Source organism: Arachis hypogaea, chromosome 10, assembly GCF_003086295.3.
Source record: "Arachis hypogaea cultivar Tifrunner chromosome 10, arahy.Tifrunner.gnm2.J5K5, whole genome shotgun sequence".
Classification (NCBI taxonomy): domain Eukaryota; kingdom Viridiplantae; phylum Streptophyta; class Magnoliopsida; order Fabales; family Fabaceae; genus Arachis; species Arachis hypogaea.
In genome coordinates this window covers 85,323,050-85,334,515 of record NC_092045.1, presented here as the reverse complement: position 1 = coordinate 85,334,515, position 11,466 = coordinate 85,323,050, and the positions used below count along the sequence as shown (strand labels likewise).

The following is an 11,466-nucleotide window of genomic DNA, read 5'->3' as shown; positions in this document are numbered from 1 at the left end:
TATTGGTTCGGAGAAGAAGCTGAAGGAAGCGATCGGTGTGGTGGACAATGTGGTCATAGAGATGATAGGGCAAAGGAGGAGGGAGATGGCAATAACGACGATGGGTCTTAACAAATCAGACTTGCTGTCTAGATTCATGGGATCCATCGAAGACGATAACTAGTTGAAAGACATAGGCATTGGTTTCCCGAGTATGAATTGGTTGAGAACAAGTTGAGGATTTTGTTCTTGTGAACATTAAATTTATAGAGTGTTCATTGTGTAGTTTGAAGTTACAGTGTTAAACTGCTAGTGTTATGCGAGATATGATGAAAATTGGGAGAGAACAGTGTCATTTCTAAACAGAGGAGATCAGGGACCATTTTGTCACCTGTTAGAGTTGCCAGGGACTATTTTGTATTTCGTTAGAGATAACGGAGTAAAGGACCTAAGTGACTGACAGAATTAATTGTTAGAGACCAATCGAGTAATTAATTTTAGTTGGGGACTAAAATGTCCAATCTAAAATTTTTTGAGGACCAAAATGAGTATATACTCATTAAATTACTAAGTTGATGATATATCTGTTGTTAGTTATTTAAGTAAATGTTTTTATATAATCTAACTTATGAATGAGATGAAAAATGAATATTGTTATTAATTATTTAACTAATTAATTTTATTTACATTAAATTATATACACGTTTATTAATTTGGTTACGAATTTTTTATTTAGATATTTTTATTTAAATTAAATTAAATAGACGTTTATTAATTTAGTTTTTCATTACTTAAGTAAATGTTTTTATTTAAATGAATTTACAATGTAGATGTATGTAATTATTTGTTAAATTAGTTTACTTATAATTTAAATTAATTTAAAAAATGGATTTTTTTTCTTGTATTGTGTCGAGAATTCGAGATCCAATGTATGATAATGACTAGGAACAGATGACAAGGCCAAAATTGAGTGCGGTGTAGCAGAAGATACTAACGTGATAGTTTGACTGGAGTCTCCGGATTCCGGTACAAACTCCTCCTCGTCATCATCTTTAGAAGAACCGCTCTTGTTACTATCTGCAACATACTCCTCATCTAAGTCCTTACCATCAACGTCCATATCTTCCATTCCTCGTCTAAGTCCTTACCATCAACGTCCATGTTTTCCACTGGATTAGCCACGTGTATTCGTGGAGGTGTGAAAGGTGGGTCATCCTACACAAAGTCCGACTGCTCATATCCACTACCGCCGACATTACCAACCTCCGCAAAAAGTTCCATCACTTGTTCGATCATGTTTCTTATGGATGTCAAATATTAGGTGTACATGCTTGTTGTCATGGAAACAAAACAGATGAAACCGAAAAGCTCTATTTCCTATTGGTACTAGCATCCTGTACCCCATTCTTCCGATTTCTTCTTCCGCTACCACCGAAACTACTCAATATAGACTCTTCAGCTCACCGAATACGTAACAATAGAATTCTTACACTCAAATATCACCTCATTATGATGATTTTTCATATGACATTTGGGATACACACATACAACCAAATATCCACCGCTACTAAACATTTTGGTTTATTTTCAAAAAAAAAAATACAGGAAAAATAGTGAAATGTTCAGTAACAAATACAAAGAGTCACACATCATTTTATAACTGCCAAAAATTTATCATTAAATATCTCATTTACACTTTACACATTATAATTATTCACGTATCTCATTTACATTGTAATATTAAGCAAAATAAAATAAAAAATACATTTTGATAAAAATGCTACAAATTATCTATTTCGGTAAATAAAATTTTATTTATTAAAAAAAAATTCCAAGGCCAGACTAAATTGACGTAATTTTAAAAAAATTATAATTCTTTTAATATTATTACGAACTAAAGTACTAGTTTTCTTTCCAAAAGCTATATCAATATCAGTCGTACTATTTCAATATCAGTCGTACTATTTGACATGGATAAAGTTTGTCTGTATCTTGTTCAGAATGTCCAGCAAAAAACATACCAACATATCCACCTGAATCATCTATCTAAAAGAAAAACATGTTAATGTTACAAGAGCAGCCCCAAATATCCACCATTCCAAATATCCACCATTTGTATCGGCATAGTCAAAAAGAGACATCACAAACTAGAGTTTTTTAATTACATCTCCGGACTGGAAATACTCAACTCAACTCCCAACTGAAAAAGGAAAGTAATTTGAGTGTGATTTAACCTCGGGGAAATCACGAAGAGATCCTCAATCACTGCTTGGAAGTCTCAGTTCCAACTCATGCCCCTGTTATGTTTCCAAAAGATATCATCTTAAATACCTTGCAACAACACTTATAACTTCTTATACCTTCTTGATAATCTGAACCACGTCTTCATCTTCAAGTTCATGCTCCTGGTATGTAACAGCGTATTACGCTTAGTATTAACATTTATTAATAAGGAAGAACAGAAGTAGAAATACAACTTTTGCGGGGGGAGCAAATAAGTGGAGTAAATTGAGTAAGTTACCTTGCCAACTCTTTGAGGCTTGTGCTTCGCACTTGAACCCCAGACCAGAGCACTGCATCATTCAGCAAACATATAAGCATTGGGTGAATGAAAGATACAGGGGAGGGAGGAGGAAAAAAGAAAAAGAAAAAAAAATGAAGGCAAGGGGTTCGGAATGGGAGTATGGTGATGGGGAGAGGAGGCATGTTCATTGTTCTGTTTTATGATGCAAATTTAGGTGACCATGATTCAGAACATGTAGTAGCTTTTAACGCATACATGGAAAAGTCACAAGACTTCATGAATAAATAAAGCTTCAAGATTGGGAAAGGATGCTCACTACTTAAACTGTTTAAGCATATCCTTGTGAATGCGATTGCAGAAGTCCTCAACTGTTCTTCTTTTAGATGACAATATTACCGGGTCCTCGTAGTCAGGATTCATCCCTTTAGGTTTAGTATAAATACGAGTTAAATTGAGATATTCCCAAATTTTCTCCAGAAGACCATCGAGGTTCCACTCCAGGTGTGCACTAAAGAATAGTCAGAAAAACATATAACTTTTATAAATAAATGATCTATAAGTTAAGGCAACTATGGAAATGGAAGAAATAACGATCATTAAAAAAAATGCTTCCTAGGGGAAAAAGGTTTGAGATATTTAGCATACAAGACCAATGATTTTAATGAAGAATTACCTGATTGGGCAGTAATGAGGTAGCTTATCCAATATCTCTAATTCCTCAAGTGTGATCTGATCAATCTTGTTCACAACATAGATGCAAGGCATGTATACTCTACTTCCCTCGATAACATCTATAAGGTCATCGGCAGTAGCATCATATCTGAGAGTAATATCTGCATTGTGAATTTTGTACTCACTACATATAGCCTTCACAGTGTCAAGATCCAAATGTGTGTTGGTAACCGTTGAAGTGAGGTTGATTCCACCTTTATCTTTCTTCCTAAAAGTCAGATTTGGTGGCTCTTTATTTAACCTACAGTCAATCAGTAAACAAGTTAATCAAAGAGAAACAAAGTAAAGAAGCTTCTTCCCGCATTTTTTATTTATTTATTTTGGGGGGGAGGGAGGGAGAGAGAGAGAGAGAAAGGGGGGAAGGGGGGGTAAGACAAGTGGAAACTTGCATACATGACACGAGCAATTCAAATACAACTGGTTACCTTATACCAAATCCCTCCAGCTCTTTTTCTATAAGCCGCTTATGAGTTATTGGCTTTATGGCATCAAGAACAATTAAAATACAATTGCAAGTCCTTGCAGTACTGATAACCTGCATTTGTCAAGCAATATATAAAATAAAAATGTGTCTTTGCCACTTCCCCGAAGTGTGAATGTGCCAAGTTGCATGGCGGATCATAGTTATTAATTGCAAATCTATATGAATATACTTGTATTAGTTGAACAACAACTAAGTATTAAATATTTTAAAATACAAGATTCGATGCTCGTGCAGAAACTTGATGGAATGAAGTTTGCAAAATCTGAATCAATCTTCCTAAATATGTAACAATCATGTATGGTGCTGAAGACAGTTTCTGCCAGTGGAGAAAAAGACAAAAACATAGCTTACAATTATACACAGTTCTCCAAATACTGCCATTAAGAATCAAGAATCTTTGAAAAACAATTCTGCCATATGCCAAATATAAAACCACAGGTTCTCTAGACACTGAAATGTTTTCCATTGATATCACCACAGCATGCAGCAGAAGATCAAAGGAAAATTTTTTACAAGTTTCACAAGGACCTTTGATTACATAGTTAATTACTTACAAAAGACGTGATTTGGCTAATCAACATTGAAATTTTGTTGACATATATTATACTACAATCTACTTAAAATTGCGATTAGAACAATTTTATTTTACCTGTCTTCCTCTACCCTTTCCATCTTTAGCACCCTCAATAATTCCAGGGAGATCCAGCAACTGTCACATGTAATTAAATAAGTACTTAAAAATTTATCAAAATAGTAAAATGTAGGATGATAAAGTTGCAAGCAGACAAAATCAATCATAAAGATACGGGATCTTAATTAATCAAGAGGTTCAAGTGCAACTAGATTTTGCTTTAAGTAACACAAGTTTTAAAGCCCACAAGCAGAATATCTTGACCTTGATAAGTATTATAAGCGAAACCTAAGAGAAAGAAATATGGTTTTATTTACTATGGCTCCGCAACCTAGTTGCATTCATATGATATCGATAACAGTAGAAAACCCTCTTATGAGGGATTTTTCACCAAGAGCAAAGATGAAAACATCATCAACATTAAGCTTTCTAATATTGTGGCACCTGAATTTTAGCTCCACGATACGTGATCACGCCAGGGATGCAAGTTAAGGTTGTAAACTCGTAGGAAGCAACCTACACAAACCAAAACAAGTAAAAGTCTTCAGGAAACTCTTTCACATAAGCTATTAAGCATATTAGATAATTCCTAATTGTAATGCTGCCCGCTATCTTTTAAAATAAGAAAGGGAGCATCTGGTTGACACGTGAATAGACGCCAATGACCACTATTATAGTGTCCAAAGCAAAGAATAGTTGACAAACATCATGAATGATAGCAAAACGTAGAAGTTAAAATAAGTAAGAGCTCCTTTATACCATTTTATAATTAATCAGATCAGATGATAAAAAAAAAAACTAGAATGAACTCGAGATATAAATGGTGGGCCACTGCAGAAGGTCCCCACGGATTAGGATCTCCTAAGGGTAGATGTACTCAGCCTTACCCTGTAAGCAGAGGGGTTGATTCCAGATAAAAAACCTTGATCTCAATATCATAGGCCAACAACCTTACCCTAGATATGACATGCACCTATCCCATGCAATTTTATTTTATTTTTTAGGAAGAGAAAAAGAAACATCACTTGCAATATTTCAAAAACATGGTAGAACTCATAGAAGTGAAACACTGCGATATAAATAAATTAAATAGTGAAGATGGCAGTATATAAGACTCATAGAAATACATTCCTACCTCTGAAAATGTCCCAGTCAATTTATTCAGTAGAGTAGATTTGCCAACTGAAGGGAAACCCACAAGACCAACTCTTGAATCACCACTTTTAGTAACATCAAAACCTTCACCAGCACCTCCAGCACCTTTTGATGAAGGAGTAAGGAGTTCCCTCCGCAGCTTTGCCAGTTTAGCCTAGTACCAGAGTGGCCATATGCTTAACAATATTAAATCAACTAGCAGCAAGAATAGAATCACAGAAATACAAAAGTAAAAGATAACAAGGAAAATAATTCTAATAAAAAATAATCTTATTGGTGGTTGATTCCAAATAGAAGCAGAAGTGAAAACACCCATGTAGCCTTCAATATCATATATCAGAAAACTTTCAAACAAAGTATCCAAGTTAACAATAGGAGCCCAAGGCTGATGAAAAAACAATTCAAATATTCTCAACTTATATTTTAATGTTTTATCCAAATTGGAATACGCGTACGAGCTACATGCACCCAAAATTATAAATAAATCAATATGTAAATCAGTAGGAATCTTGTATCCAGCAACAGCTAGAAAGTGGAAACAAGAAGGCCTATTCCAAGAGCAGAATGAGCTTAGCCTAATAATACAACTTCCAATTGAATTTCAGGGAGAGGGTCTGAGTCATGAGTCATGAACCAGAAGCACGTCCAAATGCAATCTCTAGAGCAATTACTCCTACAAAATTCTACCAACTCATTCAACATGACCAAATCATTCCAGTGCTTGGATGAAATTGATCACTTTCGGTCCCATATCCCATCTACCAACTCATTTAACATGACCCCATCATTCCAGTGCTTGGATGAAATTGATCACGTTCTTTCCCATATCCCATCTAACGATGAAGCACACAATGCAGAAACATGTTTACCTTCAGCAAGCCCAAATGATGAGCAGTAGCCTTGTTCTTTTGCGTTCTTGCCATCTGCAGCATAAAAACGACAATGATCATACTTGAAATAATAACTACAATGGAAATACAGCTGCTGCTTTGAACAATCAATACAGTTCCTCAGTTCTTGATTACCAAATGCAGGGAGTAAAGGAAACAAAACACATGCACAGAAATAATATGAAACCTTATCGTAGCTGTCAATCTCTCAAACTCAAACTATACATATTCAACCAGAATTACGACTTAGAGGTATCTGCAGTATTAGTAGTTTTAGTTTTATCCTAAACATAAAAACTCCACTTATTCTGAGTAAGGAATTTATTACAATCCCATCTTACTTGATGCTTAAATATTATTGAACGTAATCACTAATCAGACGAAGTTGCAATATGTACTGAAATATGAACTCCAACGAAAATAGAATTTAGGAGTTTCTGGCGAGAATAATTCCGATTAAGGAACATTAATCACAATTAAGCACAGCTTCTATTCCAACTCTAGAAATGCATAGAGTTTCTTAAGAATCATATTAAGTATAAATCATTTGTATTAATAACACCTTAAAACTGGATCCTAGGTTATGGCTTTAAAATTTCGTAATTCGTAATCAAACCGTAGTAACCCTACTACTGCAGAGGAAAACAACTTATGGATTAGTTTGTAGTCCAAAAATGTTATACTTTCACGGATACGAATCGAGGCGTGCAACCAAGTTCCGTTGAGAATACAATGGAAGGAAGGAAGGAAGGAAGGAAGCATTAGAGACAAAGCATAGGGTACCTCATCTTCGATGTCCTTTATTTTCTGCATCACGGTCGCCATTGTTGAAGGATGAGCTCAGAGGAAGAGAAGAAAATAGTTTCAGATGAATCCTCTTCAAGTATACAGGAATGATTAATGGTTACTCTTGCGTTGTGATGTGTCGTGTTGGCTCTTAAGCTGGGCAAGAAAGGGAAGAAGGTGCTAGAACAAATATGCAGAGTGCACCAATGCTTACGGTAAGACGGTCCTAGGGTAGCGAAGACGGTGAATGATTCAATGGTCCAAAATCTTTTTTCACCAACGTTGGTGGGTTTTTGGGTTCAGTTCTCTTTTAAAAACTATTGGGCCTTATATAGCCCATTTATTAAAGCCCAACTAGCCTAATAATTTTTTCCACCCAAAAAAAACTAATAATTTTCGAATAGCATTATATTTTTTTTGGGTAAAAAAAATTAAATTAAAATACTGAATTAGTGACAATGTACTATAAAATGTTAAAATTAAATTAATATTTTGACCCAAGAAACGAACAACAAAAATTTTATTTTTTAAAATTAATTTTAGTTTGATAAAAATACACATTTGGGATAAATAACAAATAATTCATGTATTTAATTCAGCCTTTTGTTGAATTATCTAAAAATTTATTTAAAAAATATATATAAAAATAATAAAAAAATATCTTTAGACTATTTTTAATATTTTGTCAATCGCATAAAAGATACAGAAAAAATCATTTAAAATAAAATTATCAAATTAAAAAGATAATTTGTTTACTCTTTTAAATAGACTTACAAAAAATTATATTGATATTTATAACATTTTAAAATATATCCTCAAATATTTAATATATTATTTTAAATTAAAATATTCTTAAATATAAAGTATCATTCCTTTTTTAAAAAATTATTTATCAAAAATTAATTCTTTTCATAGAAAAAATAATAATTTTTTCTTAAAAAACAAGAATAGTGAGAATATCAAAAATTTATTCCACAACATTATTGTTCAATGAAAGTAATAAACAAAGAAATAACAAAGGTTCTGCAGCATAATGAACCTTTATACAATAATTATTTTGGCATTATAATTTCTTATTGTAGAAACTTTTTTGACAAAATTTAGAACATGTCAAGTATCTCATAATTATCTTTAAAATATAATTTTAATTTGACAAAATTTTGAAACTTGCCATATATCTCATAATTTATAAATATCAATATAATTTTTTGTAAATCTGTTTAAAGATTAAAAAATTATCTTTTTAATTTGGTCATTTTATTTTAAATAATTTTTTATATCATTTACATGACTGAAAAAATATTTAAAAAATAGTAAAAAAAATCAATTTATTATTATTTTTTATATATACTTTCTAAATAACATTTTAGATGACTCAACAAAAGGTTTGATTAAATAAATATATTAGTTGTTATTTATCCTTAAAATGTATATTTTGTCAAACTAAAATTAATTTTAAAAAATAAAAATATTGTGTCTTTTGTTTTTGGTTTATTTTTTGTGGGTCAAAATAATAATTTATTTTAACATTTTACATCATATTTCACTAATTCAATATGTTTATTTTAATGTTATTTTAACCCAAAAAATATTTTTATGCTATTTTAAAATTATCATAATAGGTGGACTTCAATAAATGGGATATTTTTTTTTTGGTATTAAGACAGGGCCAGAACCCAAAACAGAAAATTACACTGAGAGAGATGCCCTTTGTTCATCATCTACTAATAATCTAAGCACTTCTCTAGGAGGAGTATCCCAAAAGTAGAATCCTGAATCTAGATTCAAACTTTTGCGCGCCAGACAATCTGTACATCTATTGCCTTTACTATAAATATTCACAAAACTAATTTGCCAATTCCTCTTTTTCCACTTGCTGATATCCCTAATAAAAGCATTTGGGTGGTTTATAAGATTCCTTGAGCTATTGATAATCTCTACTGCTGACTTGGAGTCACACTCCACTTTAATTTTCCTTATCCCCAAAGTACACGCTAGTTCTATTCCCTTTTTGATTCCCCACAGTTCCGCCATATAAGCCGTGCACCTCCCTATGTTGAAGGAAAATCCAGCAACCCATTTGCCTCTTCCATTCCTCAAGAGCCCGCTGATAAACCACTATTTTATGATTCATATTATATTTAATTGTGTGGTTTTATCAAGTCTTCGCCCACTTATTCATATGATTTGCATGTATTTACAATTCCTTCCTAAAAATATTCTATGATTGAAAACTTGCTTTCTAAAGACCTTTGGTGCACGAAATTGTGATCACTACAACTTCGCACAACTAACCAGCAAGTGCACTGGGTCGTCCAAGTAATACCTTACGTGAGTAAGGGTCGATCCCACGGAGATTGGTGGTATGAAGCAAGCTATGGTCACCTTGTAAATCTTAGTCAGGCAAACTCAAATGGATATAGTGATGAACGAAAATAACACAAAGGTAAAGATAGAGATACTTATGTAATTCATTGGTAGGAACTTCAGATAAGCGTATGAAGACGCCTTCCCTTCCGTCTCTCTGCTTTCCTACTGCCTTCATCCAATTCTTCTTACTCCTTTCCATGGCAAGCTCGTGTAGGGTTTCACTGTTGTCAGCAGCTACCTCCCATCCTCGCAGTGAAAACTAATGCTCATGCACTCTGTCACAGTGCGGCTAATCACCGGTTTGGTTCCCTCCCCTACCGGAATAGAATCACTCTTTTGCGTCTGTCACTAACGCCCAGTAGGTTACAGGTTTGAAGCACGTCACAGTCATTCAATCATTGAATCCTACTCAGAATACCACAGACAAGGTTAGACCTTCCGGATTCTCTTGAATGCTGCCATCAGTTCTCGCCTATACCACGAAGACTCTGATCTCACGGAATGGTTGGCTCGTTTGTCAGGCGAGCACTCGGTTGTCAGGCGATCAACCATGCATCGTGCAATCAGGAACCCAAGAGATATTCACTATGGCCTTAGTTGCTTGTAGAACAAGAGTGGTTGTCAGTCACCTTGCTCATGGGTGAGAATGATGATGAGTGTCAATCATCACCTTCATCAAGTTGAAGAACAAGTGATATCTTGGACAAAGAACAAGCGGAATTGAATGGAAGAACAATAGTAATTGCATTAATACTCGAGGTACAGCAGAGCTCCACACCTTAATCTATGGTGTGTAGAAGCTCCACCGTTGAAAATACATAAGCATAAGGTCTAGGCATGGCCAAATGGCCAGCCTCCCAATGATCTAAGATAGCATAAAAATGAAGATAGCTACCAAAGTCCCCTAATACAATAGCAAAAGGTCCTACTTATAAGAACTAGTAGCCTAAGGTGTACAGAAATGAGTAAATGACATAAAAATCCTCTTCAGGGCCCACTTGGTGTGTGCTTGGGCTGAGCAATGAAGCAAATTTCGTGTAGAGACTCTTCTTGGAGTTAAACGCCAGCTTTGGTGCCAGTTTGGGCGTTTAACTCCCATTTGGGTGCCAGTTCCAGCGTTTAACGCTGGGATTTCTTGAGGTGACTTTGAACGCCGGTTTGGGCCATCAAATCTTGGGCAAAGTATGGACTATCATATATTGCTGGAAAGCCCAGGATGTCTACTTTCCAACGCCGTTGAGAGCGCGCCAATTGGGCTTTTGTAGCTCCAGAAAATCCACTTCGAGTGCAGGGAGGTCAGAATCCAACAGCATCTGCAGTCCTTTTTGGTCTCTGAATCAGATTTTTGCTCAGGTCCCTCAATTTCAGCCAGAAAATACCTGAAATCACAGAAAAACACACAAACTCATAGTAAAGTCTAGAAAAGTGAATTTTAACTAAAAACTAATAAAAATATACTAAAAACTAACTATATCATACTAAAAACATACTAAAAACAATGCCAAAAAGTATACAAATTATCCGCTCATCACAACACCAAACTTAAATTGTTGCTTGTCCCCAAGCAACTGAAAATCAAATAAGATAAAAAGAAGAGAATATGCAATGAATTCCAAAAACATCTGTGAAGATCAGTATTAATTAGATGAGCGGGGCTTTTAACTTTTTGCCTCTGAATAGTTTTGGCATCTCACTCTATCCTTTGAAATTCAGAATGGTTGGCTTCTTTAGGAACTCAGAGTCCAGATAGTGCTAATGATTCTCTTAGTGAAGTATGATGATTCTTGAACATAGCTATTTATTGAGTCTTGGCTGTGGCCCAAAGCACTCTGTCTTCCAGTATTACCACCGGATACATACATGCCACAGACACATAATTGGGTGAACCTTTTCAGATTGTGACTCAGCTTTGCTA

General features: G+C 34.3%; 1 protein-coding gene across 1 annotated transcript; it reads right to left on the bottom strand.

Annotated features, from left to right (window-relative positions):
• Positions 1–1,885: 1,885 nt before the first annotated feature.
• Positions 1,886–7,482, bottom strand: LOC112715833 (developmentally-regulated G-protein 3). The gene is made up of 10 exons (XM_025767656.3): positions 7,179–7,482; positions 6,375–6,428; positions 5,486–5,659; positions 4,795–4,866; positions 4,369–4,428; positions 3,661–3,770; positions 3,177–3,476; positions 2,820–3,011; positions 2,501–2,552; positions 1,886–2,384 (listed from the first exon to the last, which is right to left on the bottom strand). The coding sequence occupies exons 1-10, from the start codon at positions 7,218–7,220 to the stop codon at positions 2,334–2,336; spliced, it is 1,107 nt and encodes a 368-aa protein (XP_025623441.1). The 5' UTR covers positions 7,221–7,482; the 3' UTR covers positions 1,886–2,333.
• Between the last annotated feature and the right edge of the window lie 3,984 nt (positions 7,483–11,466).